General features: G+C 30.8%; 1 protein-coding gene across 1 annotated transcript; it reads left to right on the top strand.

Annotated features, from left to right (window-relative positions):
- Positions 1-14,408: 14,408 nt before the first annotated feature.
- Positions 14,409-15,248, top strand: OCT59_023305 (uncharacterized protein; the record flags this gene model as incomplete). Its single annotated transcript, XM_066131971.1, has 1 exon — positions 14,409-15,248. The coding sequence occupies one exon, from the start codon at positions 14,409-14,411 to the stop codon at positions 15,246-15,248; it is 840 nt and encodes a 279-aa protein (XP_066006681.1).
- Between the last annotated feature and the right edge of the window lie 1,265 nt (positions 15,249-16,513).

Here is a 16,513-nt window from a genome sequence, read left to right as displayed (position 1 = left end):
AAATTGCCTCCTTGAAGAATATGATAAGAAGCCAAGAGAGGAGTTAAGCAGTTATAAAAGAGCTTGACTAAAGTCTTACAGATCACCTTTAGTAGGGTAATAGGATGAGTATTCTTAAGTTGACATTTCCATTCATGTGGTTTGGCAATTGAAAAGATGGTAGCTTGTCTCTATAAATCAGAGTGCCAACAAGGTTCAGGAATCAGAAGAAACCTCTTTGAGATGTTTGTAAGCATTTAACCATCTTTCCGGTAAGTCATAAATAGAAGAAGAAGGTGAAGAAGTGATCAGAACAATGGTTGATAACTTCTTTGTTAATTGCTTCAGGAGAGGTGAGTAAGGTAGGCTGGGTAGGATGATCCACAAAAACCCTATCTAAAACAATGAAAGGTTGAAATATCATTTGTAAAATTATCATTACAAGCATCAATTTTTGCTTGAATAGAAGAGGTTTAAAAATCTTGTTCTTTAAGTAAAAGCAGGGCACGCAAAAGTAAAGTCATGTATTCAAGCATTTTGAGTAAATCTAAAAAATTATCAGATCTACATTTTTGAAGAGAAGTAAACGTATTCTTATAAGTTGAGATGATAATGTTAATACGAATAAAATAAAAAGACCATTTGGACTGCATAACACTAAAAAGTTCCCAGAGGTCTTTTTGAAGTAGGTTTATTATCCATAGTATGTAGTCAAATAAGGGAAATTGAATTTTGTGCGTTTTTGATGGTGCTGATGGTATTTGGCTTTAGGGTGCTTTGATCTTTAAATGTAGCGGGTGTATGTATAGCATAGTCAACTTTACCTTGTTTGAAATATAACTTGGGGGAGTAGCCATTATGATTTATATAGAGAGGATGTTGGGTTAATAGGACCCCGGACATCTAATATAAAGGTCATAACTGACTTTTGGTTAAAAACACCACTTTTGTAAATATCTCAGCATCCAGTGATTCAATTTTGATGAACTTTTTTTTTTATTTTGTAGCCCTCATATAGCTCTACAATTTAATAAGAAAGTTCATCAAAATCGGACTACTGGATGCCAAGATATTTATGTTTTAAAGATGTCCGGGGTCCTGGGTTAATAATCTTAGCATTTCTTTTTATGTATTGTTTGGAAGATTATTTGGTACTTTTTTGAATACCTGGTATTCTCTAAAGTAACTTGTGGCAAAAATTAATAAAATTCAAGCACAAACTAAAAGTGTGACTTGAGGATCTGATCTATTTTCTCAACTTAAAATGACTAATCACCATAGAAATAATGCTAGCAACCCCAACAGGGCACTGCTAAGTGACAAGATAAAAGAAACAAGCAAAAAAACTCTGGTTCTGACGTTTTTAACTCTGACACTGAGCTGACAAATAAACAAGACAACCCATCCAAACATACTCACATTATTACAGCAAATAAGATTATGTCACCAATACAGCAGCTGACGTTGGAGGTAGTGGTTCTACTCCTCCTCAACAAAATAATACTGATAATGTTTCATTACTCCATATATGCGTCTCCTAATAAGAAGATATGGAAACCAATGAAACTAACTCTGCACCCTTGACACGCCTACTATTTCTATTCTTAGGTATGATTATCAAGCTGCTGCTTCTCCTGAATTTATAAAAAAATATTCCACTCTGGTTCTGGAGATCACAAAAGACTTGTCATCCATTTTAATTCATCTAAAGAGTGTAATGAATGCCTATCACTATGACATACTGATCTTGCTGATCTGCAATTTCATTTATACGATCCTAAACAACTCTGATCCAATAAAGATCTCTGAGCCATCCAAGTCACTGACATTCCCTTTTTTATTAAGAAAGATGATATCACTGTGCTCTTCAAGAAATTCAGCAATATTGAATCTTGTCGTCTTCACATCATCTATCACACATTTTGATAGCCAATGGGCAATATATTATTACTCCACTTGCTTCCCTCATAATACCAAAGATGTGCATTTGGCTCCTCTAGTCCATGAAGTAGGTGCTATGGCTGTTAATGTCCTCCTATCTCTTAACTCATACAAACCCAAAAGATGGGCATACGTCACTTTCAAATGATGAATACTGCTATGGAGTAATCTATTACTTTACAAGGCCGTAGACTTACTTGGAAATTGCTGCAAAACACTAACAAATTATGCCACAGATGTGGTAAGCTCAGTTGTGCTTCTACTGCCTGCCCTATAAATAACTCTAGAGGACGTTTACATACTCACAATCCTGTTGCTAATCTTAAAGAATGCTTTAACATTGGTTAACCTTCACAAACATCTTTTGCCAATCGTAACAAGCAACATTCTCATTCCCAATCCAGAGATCACTCTAATTCTCGTCAACATGTGAACAATAACTCCATCAACAACAACAATAACAAATCTACCCAAAGGCCCAGGTCTAATGAACGCAGAAATAAAGATTGCTCTGTTTCATTCTCTAATCCACACAATAATAAAACTTCCTCCTCCAACTTAATTGGTTGGAACTCTCCTTTGGTTGACCCTAATTGTCCACAAATTAAAAAGATTTTATGTTTCTTCACACATGATAATTGATGACCACCAGCAAATTCCCCCCAATACAATACAATCCAACCAGCCCGCTTCATCCATTTCTCTCTCCGGTCCACTCCTGCTAACACTATTTATTTTTACCCCACCTCCAAAAACCCTTCGCTTTCCATCCCTGCATCCAATACTGATGAAGAACTTATAAACAAAGAACATGCTGAAGTCTCTGCATTTCAGACCTTTTATCAGAATCTATTGGCAAATTCATTTCCTCCATTACTGGTAGATTTTCTCAGATAAAGCCGATAAGGCTTCATCTTATTGTCCCCTTTTGGTGCAATAATGATGAACAATAATTTAGATTATGATTCTTTTGTGCGCAACCTCCTAATTCCTTTGATATAGAAAATATTATTAATGACCCTTTATCTGATACGTTATTTTCTAATTCATTTCAAGATTCCTCTATCCCTAACTCTTTTAACATTTCTTCTTTTAATGTTAGTGGTCTTAAATCTTCTAATCTAAACTTGACCAAATTTCCTTTTTTTTTTCTCAAAAACACATATCCTTTGGTGGTATAGTTGACACCTACTTATCTCAAACAATTGAAATTCCTATCTAAGTGAGTTAGCAATTATACTTCCTTCCATTCTGACTTAGATCCAACAAAACTTCATAACTCCTTAGCTACTCATGTCCAATTTTATGAATCCCATTTTTCACGTATTTTATCGGTGGATTTATATTTCAAAGGCAATGTTAAACTTTGTATTTTTCAATTAATTTAGAAAGTCGATTTTATTTGACTGAAGTGGTGTAAATCCCCCTCCAATAATCTTATCTTCAAAATAAAGTTATTGATCAATTAATTTCCCTTATATCACTTACCACTTCACAATGATGATTTCAATATGAATTTAAATAAATATTATCCTATTTTTTTTGCAACAACCTCAAATTGCTGCTAAACGTATTCATAGGTTGTTTCATTATCTTCTATCTCATAATTATGAAGACTGTACTCCTTTAAATTCTTCCCACACTTTAGGTACCTATTGACATGATGATACCATTAGGTTCTTTTATAGAGAATGGTTTTCTCAAGAACTTATTTGAAAAAAAACCTGTCAAAAACTGTGGATAAAGCCCAGTTACTGATAGAGATATTTGACGATGCCGCCAACCCTGTGAACTTTACCTCACAAGCTCAACTGACAATATATAACCAACCACCCTTTCGCTAATATATTCTATAGCATTATATGTTTCGTCCAGGTCATGGGATAATTTTATGGTACACTTCTACCAAAACATTTGGCGATATGGGAGAGGTCGTATATGACCTTAGTAAATTCCCAGAAGGATAAACAAAAATCAAAAGCATGTGTAAACAAGTCAAGGACCAATCAACAACAGCAAAACCTGATGCACAAACATCAGCCAAAAAGCCACGAAATGACAAGAAATCATCTGAACCAGAGGTTATTCAAATACTGACAGGATACAAAGTAGTCAGAGAGGAGCAATCTACAATATCCTGAATATCTGGAACCTGCCAAAAATTCTTGCAGAGTTAAAACTATAGGAAATATTATCAAGTATTCAGTTAAACATCAGCACAAGTATCACTGTTAGAGTAAAGATAGTACTATCCTTATTTGCCCTTCCCCAGTTTAATAAATTTGGATGACAGACCTGGAAGGTATACTGCTTTACAAGAAAACAACGTAAAAAGTTCCAAGCCATTAGGATAGATCATAAACCAACTAAATTCTTAACGAAGTGCAGTGTTAGTGCATTTAAAAGAATTGGAAGACCACTTAGATATGCCAGGTAAGGAGTTGAAATGGTGTTGACACTTCATTTCTAACTTGAAGAAAGTACAATTCAAACTGAAGGCTAAAAATACCCCAAACAAGAAGAAATCTGAACAAGTATCAAATAGTAATCAGCCTAAGAAGAAAGACAAAAAACAATCTTCAAAGACAGCTTAGCAAAATGATAACCAGTTGAAGATCATGAAGATCATAAGAAGGCAAAGAATTCCTCAAAGAAAAAGGTGAAGGTAATAAAGTTAACAAGGAGGTTTTAACAGAAATTTTATCTTTATTATGAAAATTAGTTTAGTCTTTAGTTAGATTTCCTAATTTGTATTATTTTAATAGTTTATTTCTACTCTATAAGCTTTTGCACTTTAGAGGGGATTTATTCTAGTTAACTCCTTTTTTTTACCTAGTGCGTATGGCAAACCTTTGTGGCATAGTTTCACCTAGGTGTGACTCCATTCTTTATTGAAAGGTGAGGTTTTGTACAAATGTTTAGGATTGATTTTGTCTTTGATACTAGTTAGATTTATTTCAATAAAGTCATTGATAACTTCTCTTTAAGAAATAAAATAAAAAAAATATGCAACTAAAATTTACAAAAATTTCTTTTAAAAATTTCACTTTATTTAAATAATAATAAAATGTTGATGATCCATAATTCTATATTACATGATTTTATTAGGCTACCTTGTGGAATGAACGTAAACTAACTACATTTTTAATGATGTGTGGTACTAGTGCATTTAAAATAATTCAAACAAGTAAAGAAAAGAGGAAGCTTGTGGGCTATTTCGAGAATTGGAAGGTTACACTCAAAACCTTAAATACATCCTATCCTAACCACAGGAAAGTATGAAGAAAGCACCATATATACCAAAGATGAAGAATTTTTCTAACAAAAAGTCTGGGGATACTGGGTAGTATTGGTCATTATATCAAAATAAATAAATAAATAAATAAATACATAACTTCAAATTTTTATGTTTGAATAAAAAAGTTTTTTCTATTGACCATTTAAGAATGAACTTTTAAAGTTTTATTAACAAAAAGTTTCTTTCTAAATTACAAGAATATTAACATAACTTAATTAAACTATTACACCCATCTACTAACCATTTAATCTAGGTTTTTTATTAATTTAAACCCTATAGTAATGCATAAGATCGCAGTTCTAATAATTTTATGATGGAAAAGAAATGAATATGCAAAAAAGAAATGAATTGAATGATGAACAATGGAAAGTGAAATTAAAAGGACAATGTTAATGTAAAATGAAATAGAACAATGGAAAATGAATTGGAGTGAAGGGGATATGTAAATGAAATGAGATGACAAAAATAAAATGGATGATGAAAAGCGATATGGAATGATATGGAATGATGAAAAATAATATAGAATGATATAAAGATGAAAAATGATATGGAGCAATATGAAGTGATGAAAAATGATATGGAAGCAAAAAGGACGATGATAAACAAAAAGGATAATTAAATTAAAAACAAAATGGGAGCAAATGGAATGATAGAAAAATAAAATGGAGGTGAAGGGAATAATAAAATAATAAAAAACAAAAGGGGAGTGAAAAATGAAAAGGGAATAAAACTGTTAGTATCATTTTCAATAAAGAAAACAATAAAATAGCAAAATACTAGTAATAAAAGTGAGTCTTACCTTAAACCTCTTGAAGTTATTTGAAGTTGTTTTCTGAAAAACAAGTTAACAAATTAGCATAAGAGAAAAAGAACATTAAACTAGCGAAGTAACAACCAAATAAAAAAATTTTACCTTAAGAAGTTCCAGCTATTTTGAAAATAATATTACAAGAAAGCAAAAAAACAAAATATGCTACACATTTGTGTAATATAAAATCACCTGGTGAATTTCACTAGGGTAAATTAAATTCATCTTGGTAATTTAATTTTTATTTTATGTGAAGCAGGTAGGGAATATATATAAAAAACAGATGTCAACACTAAAGTGCAGAACTAGTCCTAAAAAAGACCTATCTACAAGCACATCCACTTATATTTAAGCAAATACAACACTGGGTAAAAAAAAATAAAAATGGAGAGGACAAGTCCCCTTTTCAAAAGATTGTGGTACTAAACACGGCTATGCTAATAGCAAGTACAAATTAGTAGAAATAACTAAATTCTATTAAGACTAAACTAATTTTTGTAATAATTCTAAAATTTTTGCTAAAACCTTCTTGTTTGAACTATTACCACCCTTCACCTTCTTGTTTGAATTGTATGATTTCTTCAACTTATTACTTGTATTAGGAGCTTTAGATGAGGACTTATCATCCTTCTTCTTTGACTTTGCATTACTGGAATGTTTTTAATTGAGGGCACTTTCTTTAGGTTAGGCATAGAGTATTGACACCATGACAACCTAATTCCTTCTGAGCTCAAAACTTGATGGTAATCTAAGACCTTGCATACGGCCTCCCATTTTTCAAAAAATCCAACAAGCTTCCTCTTACCTTTAACTCTAATTCTTCTCTTCTTCTGTTTTTTTTTAAATCAATATCAGGTAACTCAATATCATCTTGAGTAGTAACGCCACGATGCTGATGATGATCATTTCTAAATTTATACAAAATACAAAGATTAGTTAAAAAAATTAAAACATTTAATTAAAGCAAACAAGAGTAAGTATTGATATTAACATTTGTATTGTCATAGTTTTCTTGATCCTTATCAATTATCATTAACTCCAAATCTCTTAGTTTTTTTGAATAAATAACATCACCGTTAAGCTGATGAGAATCTCAAAATTCATTATTAAAGTTGTACAAACTTTGAATAGAAAACTAATGAACAGTTGACAAAAAAAGTAAAAAAGTGTGCAAAAAGTAAAAAAGTGTAACTAATTAAAGTTAAACAAAGGTGTCAAAAAAAAACAGTGATATTAAAAAAGCACAGTTATAAAGAAAAACAAAATACTTGAGGGAAATAAGTATCACTAATATTCATATTGTTATTATTGTAGATTTCTTGTTCTTCATCAATATCAAATATTAATAGGTTTGATATATTTTGCAACATTTTTTTAGTTTTATTTGTATTCCTATAAAAAGTATTATATTTAAAATATACTTAATTAGTAATCCATGTACCAATCGGACCACCCCTTAAATCTGCATTTCCAATATAGGAATATCCACCAATTTTTAATCGAATAGATTGAAATTTTTAATGAAAAAACTTTGACATTTGCTTTATTTTATTAAAGTATCAAAAATAGCTCTTAAAAAAGTCAAACTTTCACCAATAAACTTTAAATTTCTTCAATTCGTAATTTGTGTAACCATCGACACAAAACCGAAAAATTTTTTCACTTAATAATTTGAAAATAAATGCTTTAAATATGTTCAGAACTTATATTTTAAGATAAAATTACCATTTTTAAATTCCTAAAGATTGATTTATAAAAGTTTCATATAAGCATTAAAAATGGGAAAATGGATTATTGTTAGTTAACCTTAAAGTAGGAAATATTTTTACATTTATTATATCATTTTTTTTTTAATATTCTATTAATATATGTCCAAAGTATATATGTGTGAATTTTGAGACTTCTTGCTAGTACTTTTATTAGAAAAAAAAATGATAAATAATTTTTACTAAAATTTCGCTAATTGATGATATTTAAGAGCAATTCGCAAAATTTTGAGTTTTGAAATACTTAAATTTATATTTTTACAAAATAGATTTAATCTCTAAGTTTTTTTAAAAAAAAAATTTAATTGGTTTGGCTAAAAATTGACCGACTTTACTTTTTTTGGAAGTGGAGATTTGATTTTACCGATCACTAGATCCGATTCATTCGTGGATCGGCAATTAAAATATATTTAAAATATGAAAAAATGTTAATTTACACGGGGTGTCTGTACACGTGTCACATGATTTTCCTTTTTTGGAAAGAAAAATTTATTAATTACAGACACGGTCACGTATCATACGATTTGTTTACTTCATAGTGATCTATTCATTACATCATGATAATCTGATTCTCTATTTCCCTTCCTTATTTTTGTTTCTTTACCGTAAAGTGTAAACCTTTGAATATAATCGATATGAATCAAACAGAACCATTAAATATAATCAAGATGCATGAAACAGAACAAAGAAACGTTAGTGATAACGAATGATGTGAAGCTTTGACTTCATTAAGAACTTTGAAAACTTACGTATATATTTCCTCAAGTTTTCTGTTTCGTTGTACTGTATGTTACTTGCCATGTTGTTATCAATTAAAGAGAATTGCATAACAGGTTCATGAAACTAACCTATCAACCGCTGATAATGATTCTGATACTCCGAAAACTTATGTATATATTTCCTTAAGTTCTTGTTTCCTACAATTCTGCTGTGTTGTACTCAATTAAAGAAAATCTACATAATAGATTCATGAAACCAACCAACATTCGATCGATGATAATGAGTCCAATAGATCAGACGAACCATCCAATTCTTTAGATTTGACTACCGGTCTTACTTTTTCTGATTGGAATGATTTCAAAGCATGGATGCATAGGTTCGCATTAAAAAAGGGGTTCAATTACAAAATTAGAATGAGTGAATACATTGAGGGTGTATTGCGAAGGGTTACCTATGAGTGTACGAAGTCTGGATCTCATATTTCACAAGCCACGTCAGATCCAACAAAGAAACGCAATACTCATTCTCAACGAACATCATGTCCTTGGAGAGTTAATCTGACTTATCCAAAAACAAGTAACATTGTGAAAATCAATTCGTTTAATGATGTTCATAACCATCCACTTACCTCAATGATCCAAGAAATAGCTCCTCGCTTCTGGAAGTTAACACAAGAAATGCTGGCCGATGTGGAGAAATACGTTGTTCAAAGACGCATGGATTCGATGTCTATATATCCCTTATTGAAACATGATTATCCAAATCAACCTATTTACATGAAAGACTTGTATAACGCGGTTTATCAGTTTCGTAAAAAAAATAATCTGGAGACGGTGATGCTTCGCAAATGCTTCAATTATTAATGGATTGGAAAGACTCCAAGCCACTTTGGATTATAAAAACTCGATTAGATCCAATATCAAGAAGATTAGTTTCTCTGTTGTGGATGTCTCCCGTATAGAGGGAATTATATAACCAATATAATGATGTTGTCATAGTGGATAGCACTTATAACACGAACCGATTCCAGATGATCCTTTATGTAGTAACTGTAATTGATAACAATTACAGAACTAGAATCATCGTTGCATGTGCAATAATTGAAGACGAAACGCTAGATACATACCAGTGGATACTTGATAGCATTCTTACTGAGACTGGCGTTTCTCCACGAGTTGTTTTTTCTGATTCGGATCCCTCTCTGATTCGTTCGATCAAGGATATTTTTCCCAACGCCCATCATCTGATATGTATATTTCACATAGACCTAAACCTTCAGAAAAAACTTAAGGGAAAGTTAGGCAGTCAGTTTGAGGAATTCCATCATAAGTTCTATGTATGCCGGAATTCCCTTTGCAAAGAATTATTTGAACTTCGCTAGAATCAACTAATTGAACAATATCCTACAGCAGCCAAATATCTGTCTGGCACTCTTTATAATACTAAAGATTCGTGGGCGGTACCTTGGATCCGTAAAAAATTCACAGCTGGTGCACAAAGCACGAGTCAATAAATAGGCATATTCATGATAAAGTAGATCGTTCTACTTCATTATATAATCTATTGATTAGTATTACCGACCATGTTAAATTGAAGTTGAAAGAAATGCGTTACCCACGATCGGTATGCCGATGCTGAACAAAAGATTCTTTGGTAAAGTTGATGCCATTATTAAAAAGTTTTTGACTACTGTGATGCTTGGTAAGCAAAGATCACAAATGAATCAATCTGTATGTTATGATATTAATCAAATTACAGAATGGCATCATTTGATAGAGGTAATCATTTTGGAGTTACTTACAAAATGAGTTCGCGAATTTTTTTGGCTCATATCCCCTAGTACATCTTGAATTTGATTATTAAATTCGTATTTCTGATTATAGATGGAAGCTGATAACGAAGAAATAAGTATGGGAATTAGGGAACAAGAGCAGGACACAAAGCAAATTCTTTTACAATTGTTGGTGTCAAATTTACCAATGGAAGCAATCCTTGAAGTATGGAACGTACGAGCAACCGGCACATATGGAATTGGGCATTATGTAATTTTGCTTAATGATGGTACGCATCTATGTACCTGTCTTTTATTGCTTAATAAAGGGTTAGTATGTCGGCACTTTTTCCGTGTTGGTACCTACTCTAGATTCACGACCTTTCATATAAGTATGATCCCAAATCGATGGTACTTAAATCCCAATGTTGAACCAAACAATATCCTGCAACAATATTCTTTTATCCCAGTATGTGATAAGATACAATTGGAAGATAACATACCTTTTGAAAATCATATCACCTTCCAACATTTTTTTTCCATTTAGATCGATTCATATGGTTCACCATCACTTTATTCATCCCAATCATCCCAATCATCCGTAAGATCACCTAAAGCTATATACGCAGAATTATCTGGATTATCGAAGAAGGCCATCGACTGTGCTATAAAAACTGAAATGCAGGACGAATTGTCAAATCTTTTCAAGGCCTTTATCTATGATATACAAAGTAGGCTGGAGGGAAACTCGATTGATATTAATAATCTGGTAATTATCAAGCATAAAGGACGACCGCCGAAAAGGCTCGTAGCGAATGTTGAAAAAGATGTATTACATAGGGAAAAGAAAGTTTTAAAAGATAGTAGTGCTGTTAATGTAATAGAAGGTCAGAGTAAAAGTAACTTAGAGAGCTCAACAATTATTACAAAAGGCTGAAAATGTGGAAAATGTAATCAATATGGGCATTACGTGAAAACGTGTCTCAATTAGGCGTTTTGTTATTTCATTAGCTCATTGGTTTAATTAATAAAATCGCATTAGTGTGTCACGTGACATATGATATTTACCATAATTACACATGATTCGCATTAAATAAATTGCAAAAATTCAAAAAAGGAAATTTTTATGCAAATCACGTGATACGGGTACAGACACCCCGTGTACAATTAGAAATTGCCTTAATTTAAAATTAATTCACCAGGAGGTGAGGTGAAATTCATCAGTAATATAATTTTAGTTTTATATTAATTTTGTTTGTATTACGTTTTACAATTTTATACACATAAATAAAAATTTTTTTATAAATTTTTTTAATTTTTCAAACATACTATTAATATTAAACCTATACAACTCAATTTTATAATTAGAAATGAAATTTATAGAGAAATTTGTGTTTTTTATAATACTACTAATTGTCTAACTCCTAAAGTTTTATATTTTTTTATTTAATAATTTTAAAGTATAATTTCACCACTTTAGTCAAATGAAATCAACTTCTTTTATTAATTGAAAGTTGTTCAACAGAGCCAAAACTACTTATATATTAATTTTTATAAGTATAGGTATAATACATATAAAGAAACCCATATTTTTCATAATGGCACTAACTTTCAAATTTTTTATTTATTTATTAACTTGTTCAGAGCGTAATTTTACCATTTTAGTCAAATAAAATTGACTTTTTGGTCACCAATCAGGTAGCTGATTGGTGACCAATTGGTGACTGATTGGAATTTTCGCCAAATACTGTCACCAATTAGGCAGTTTGCTAACTTTTGATCCAGTAATCAAATATAGCTCATTGGAATCGCCTCAACAAGACGAATCTAATGGTAGTAAAATCACATTTTAGGATTAATAGTTAATAAAATATTAAATAAAATATAAATGATACATTTTTATTTTTATATTTTACTTAATTTCTCATCAAGTATTAATCCTAGAAATGCGATTTTACTACCATTAGATTCATCTTGTTGAGACGAATCCAATGAGCTATATTTCATTTTTTCCTGATTACTGAATTAAAAGTTAGCAAACTGCCTGATTGGTGACGGTATTTGGCGAAAATGCCAATCAGTCACCAATCAGTCACCAATCAGCTACCTGATTGGTGACTGATTGGTGACTGATTGATGCCTGATTTTTCACTTTTCGACTTGTGTTCAGCAAGGTCGAAACTACTTGTATATTAATTTTCATGGGTGTAAGTATAATACATATAGAGAAACCAATATTTTTATAATAGTACTAACTTTTAAATTTTTCTTTTTCTATTTACTAACTTTAGCATGTAATTTTACCACTTTAGTCAAATAAAATTAACTTTTTAAATTAATTGAAAATAGTTCAGCAGGATTGAAACTACTTGTATATTAATTTTCATAGGTATAGGTATAATAAATATGGAGCATATGTGTGCATTTTTGGAATTTTTGATTTATTTTGATGCACCTTAAAATTTAAGTTGCACAATTAAGTGGAATGGTCAAATGGTTGATGCGATTAATGTGATTAATGTGATAATTTTTTTTTGAAATAAAATTATTTCTATTATGTCTATTATGTCTTCTTCTAACCAAAGTAAATATAGTAAATATCCTGAGAATAACCCTTTTTTACTCAAACAAAATAATACAAATTATACATATATTAAATTTAGTTAAGGTTGCTTGCCGAAACTGCCAAAACTGCTGAAACTGCTGAAACTGCTGAAATTGTTTCAGCGTTTCAGCGCAGTATATCATATGATATACATATAGTTTCAGTATTTCTTAATTCAGTTAAGCTCCGATCAGTTTTTTAACTGATCATTGATAATTTAAAACAGTTTTTTAAACCGTTATCGTTATTTTTTTTTTAAAAAAAAAACTTTTTTAACGTTAAAAAGATAATTTAACATTGAATTTTATGATCGCCCGCCCACCCTTTATTTTAACGTTAGTATATTTTACTAACGTTAATTTTTTTTAATTTTTTTCTTGAATTGTATTAAAGAAACATACAAACGTTTCTATTTTCTTGTTTTTTAGGATACCAGACTCCTAGAAACTTGAAAGAACCCAGACTTTGGTAAGTATATGGGGTACTGTGTTTAAATTGTGTTAAAGAAACGTACTAATGTTTCTTTTTTCTGTTTTTTTTAGGTTACCAAACTCCTAGGAACTTGGAAGAACCGGTCTTTGGTAAGTATATGGGGTACTGTATTTAAATTGTGTTAAAGAAACGTACTAACGTTTCTTTTTTCTGTTTTTTTAGGTTACCGGACTCCTAGGAACTTGGAAGAACCGGTCTTTGGTAAGTATATTGGGTACTGTGTTTAATTGTGTTAAAGAAACGTACTAACGTTTCTTTTTTCTGTTTTTTTAGGTTATCTGACTCCTAGAAACTTGGAAGAACTGGTCTTTGGTAAGTATATGGGGTACTGTGTTTAAATTGTGTTAAAGAAACGTACTAACGTTTCTTTTTCTGTTTTTTTTAGGTTAATTGTGTTAAAGAAACGTACTAATGTTTCTTTTTTCTGTTTTTTTAGGTTACCGGACTCCTAGGAACTTGAAGAACCCGAACTTGGGATACTTGGTATGTAAGCTTAAGGAAGGGGGAAGGAATCTTTTTTTTTAATATATTGAAGAAACGTTATAACGTTCCTTCTATTTTTTTTGTTTTTTTTTACCAGACTTTTTTATATGGAAAGTTTTATTTAATTGCTTCGAAGAAACGAGTGCGTTTCTTATAGTATACCATTGTTTATAAAAATTGGTTTATTACAATAAAATAAATAATATAATAAAATATTTAATTATGTATATATATATTGGAATTAAATTAATGAAAAAAAATTATTATAGAATGCTGAAATTATGCCGAAACTATATCAAGATGTTAGTATTAGCTATGCTGAAACTATGCCAAAACTTGCAAATAGTTTCGGCAGTTTCGGCATTTTGGCAGGTTTTGGCGTTTTGGCGTTTTGGCAGTTTTGGCACTAATAAAAGAGTTTTGGCTTTCGGCACCAGGCCAAATGAGTTTCGGCAGGCAACCTTAAATTTAGTCATGGTAGACGTATATGGTATTTGGGGTTCTATATTCCATGCTCGTTTTGTAGTAACGTCTGTGCTTACGTAATGTCAAGAAATAGAAAAGTTTGTCAAAATTGTCGTTCGAAGGTGATAGTAACTCCTACACCTCCGCTGCAAAATGTGTTTAAGAATTTTAGTAAAGTTAAACAAGTAATAAGTAAACGTGTTGGCGTGTCTTATACAAAAAAAGTTTTGATAGATGGTGGAGCACGTAAATATGCAGTTACGTATTCAAATTTGCAGATAAACAAGCAATTTAAGATGTTGAAAGAACAAGAGAAGTATAAAAAGAGGTTTAAAAACAGCCTCAAGAGTAATAAAAATAAATGGCAGGTCACAAATAATGGAATTGGATCAAAGGTACTTATTTCCAAACATAAGTTGAAATGTAGACATGATATCCTTAAGAAACAATACATATCAGAAAAAGAAATGGAGTTTCTGGTAGATCAAGTTACAAGTGAAGTTGGATATAAAATGTTAATAGATGATATTTTTATTAATCATTCTTTTAACGAAGAACATTTTCTCAAATTAAGAAAGAAAAAAGACGCTTTTTTTGAACGAAAAGATAGTAAGTTAGCAGAACAGTCAAGTAGTGCTGGTCAAAGTGCTACGATAGACAATATTTTTACGGACCTTCAAGAAATGGAAATTAGTGGACAGGATAATGTCGCTCCTTGGCAAGAAATACTCAATAGACAAGAACCTATTACAAGGGCAGAATTTCATCAGGGTTTGAATAGTATTAGAGATAAAAGTCTTTTAACAACATATTGTAATGGGGTTAGAAGAGGGAGGCGTGCACGTGGTGTTACTCATGACTACATGGTTAATCAGTATGCAATTAAAGCTCGTAAATTAGAGCAAGGTATGTTATATTAAGGGGACATAAATATATAATTAGTTATTCTTGTTTTGTTTTTTTATTTTCTTTTGTGGGATGGCTAATTATTAAGAAACAAATTATCAAAAGGGAAAACATGAATAATTATTTTAGGATTTTAGATCATTCCTTATCTGATAATATTTACATAAGGCTATTTGGTTAGAAAGAAAAATATATACAGTCAGACCTCCATAATTGCACACCCCTTGGGACCATATGCATAATTTTCAAAATAGTGCATTTAAAGAGGGTGTGCATTTATAGAGGTAAAATAATTAGAGATCATATAAGCTTGGGACCGAACCAGAGGGTGCATTTAGAGAGGGTATACATAGTGGGTGCAATTATGGAGAATGCAATTATAGAGGTCTGACTGTAGTCAGTTTTGTCTATTGAATTTATTTTTAGTTTCACATCATTCCATATTTGATTATATTTACATATGGCAAATTTTATTTGAAAGAAAAATATATAGACTTCCCCAGTAGTTTTAACGAATTATTTAGAAAATTTGTTTTCGTTTATTTCATCATTCTGTATCCGATAGTATGTACATACAGCTTTTTTAATAAAGAAAGAATCATACATGCACGTTATTTATAACGTGTAGTAAAGGAAAAAAAGCAGTGCGGTATTAGCGGTAAAGATAAAAAAGCTAAGTCACATAGTAAAAGCACTGAAGTGGGTGTTAAAAATGTTGGCTGTAATATGTTAGAAAATAATTGGAATAAATGGAATGATTTGGCATTCCATCGTGGTGGTCATTGGGTAGATCATGAGTCGACTTGTTCTTTATGAAAAGTAGTCTTGTTTCATAATGCTTAATTCTTATATGTATTTGTTTATCTTATATTTTGTAAGTTTATATAATGATTATAATAGAGTTTTTTTTAAAAAAAAAAAAAAACGTGAAAAATCATTCTTTTAAACCATTTAATATGTTAAGTGAATCTATGAAAATAAAACGGTCTTGTTCATTTTCTATACATATAGATACAATATTTCAAAATGAAACTCTGAATTTCTATAATTTAAGTGACCAGCCAGTTTTGCAAGAAATTCGATTTAATGTTTAAAATAAGAATTATTTGGCTAATTATTGTGATAAAAATGAAAAAAAAATCAACGCATTGATGCATTTACAAAAGTTATTGATCAAGGGCCAATTTTCTGAGATGCTTACCGAAATTTAGCTGCACTTCAACCTGAGTTACCACGAGACTGTGTCATCTTAAATGCTAGAAAAAGAATTAATGAAAAA

Source organism: Rhizophagus irregularis, chromosome 32 (assembly GCF_026210795.1).
Source record: "Rhizophagus irregularis chromosome 32, complete sequence".
Lineage (NCBI taxonomy): Eukaryota > Fungi > Glomeromycota > Glomeromycetes > Glomerales > Glomeraceae > Rhizophagus > Rhizophagus irregularis.
This window is presented reverse-complemented; position numbering and strand designations above follow the sequence as displayed.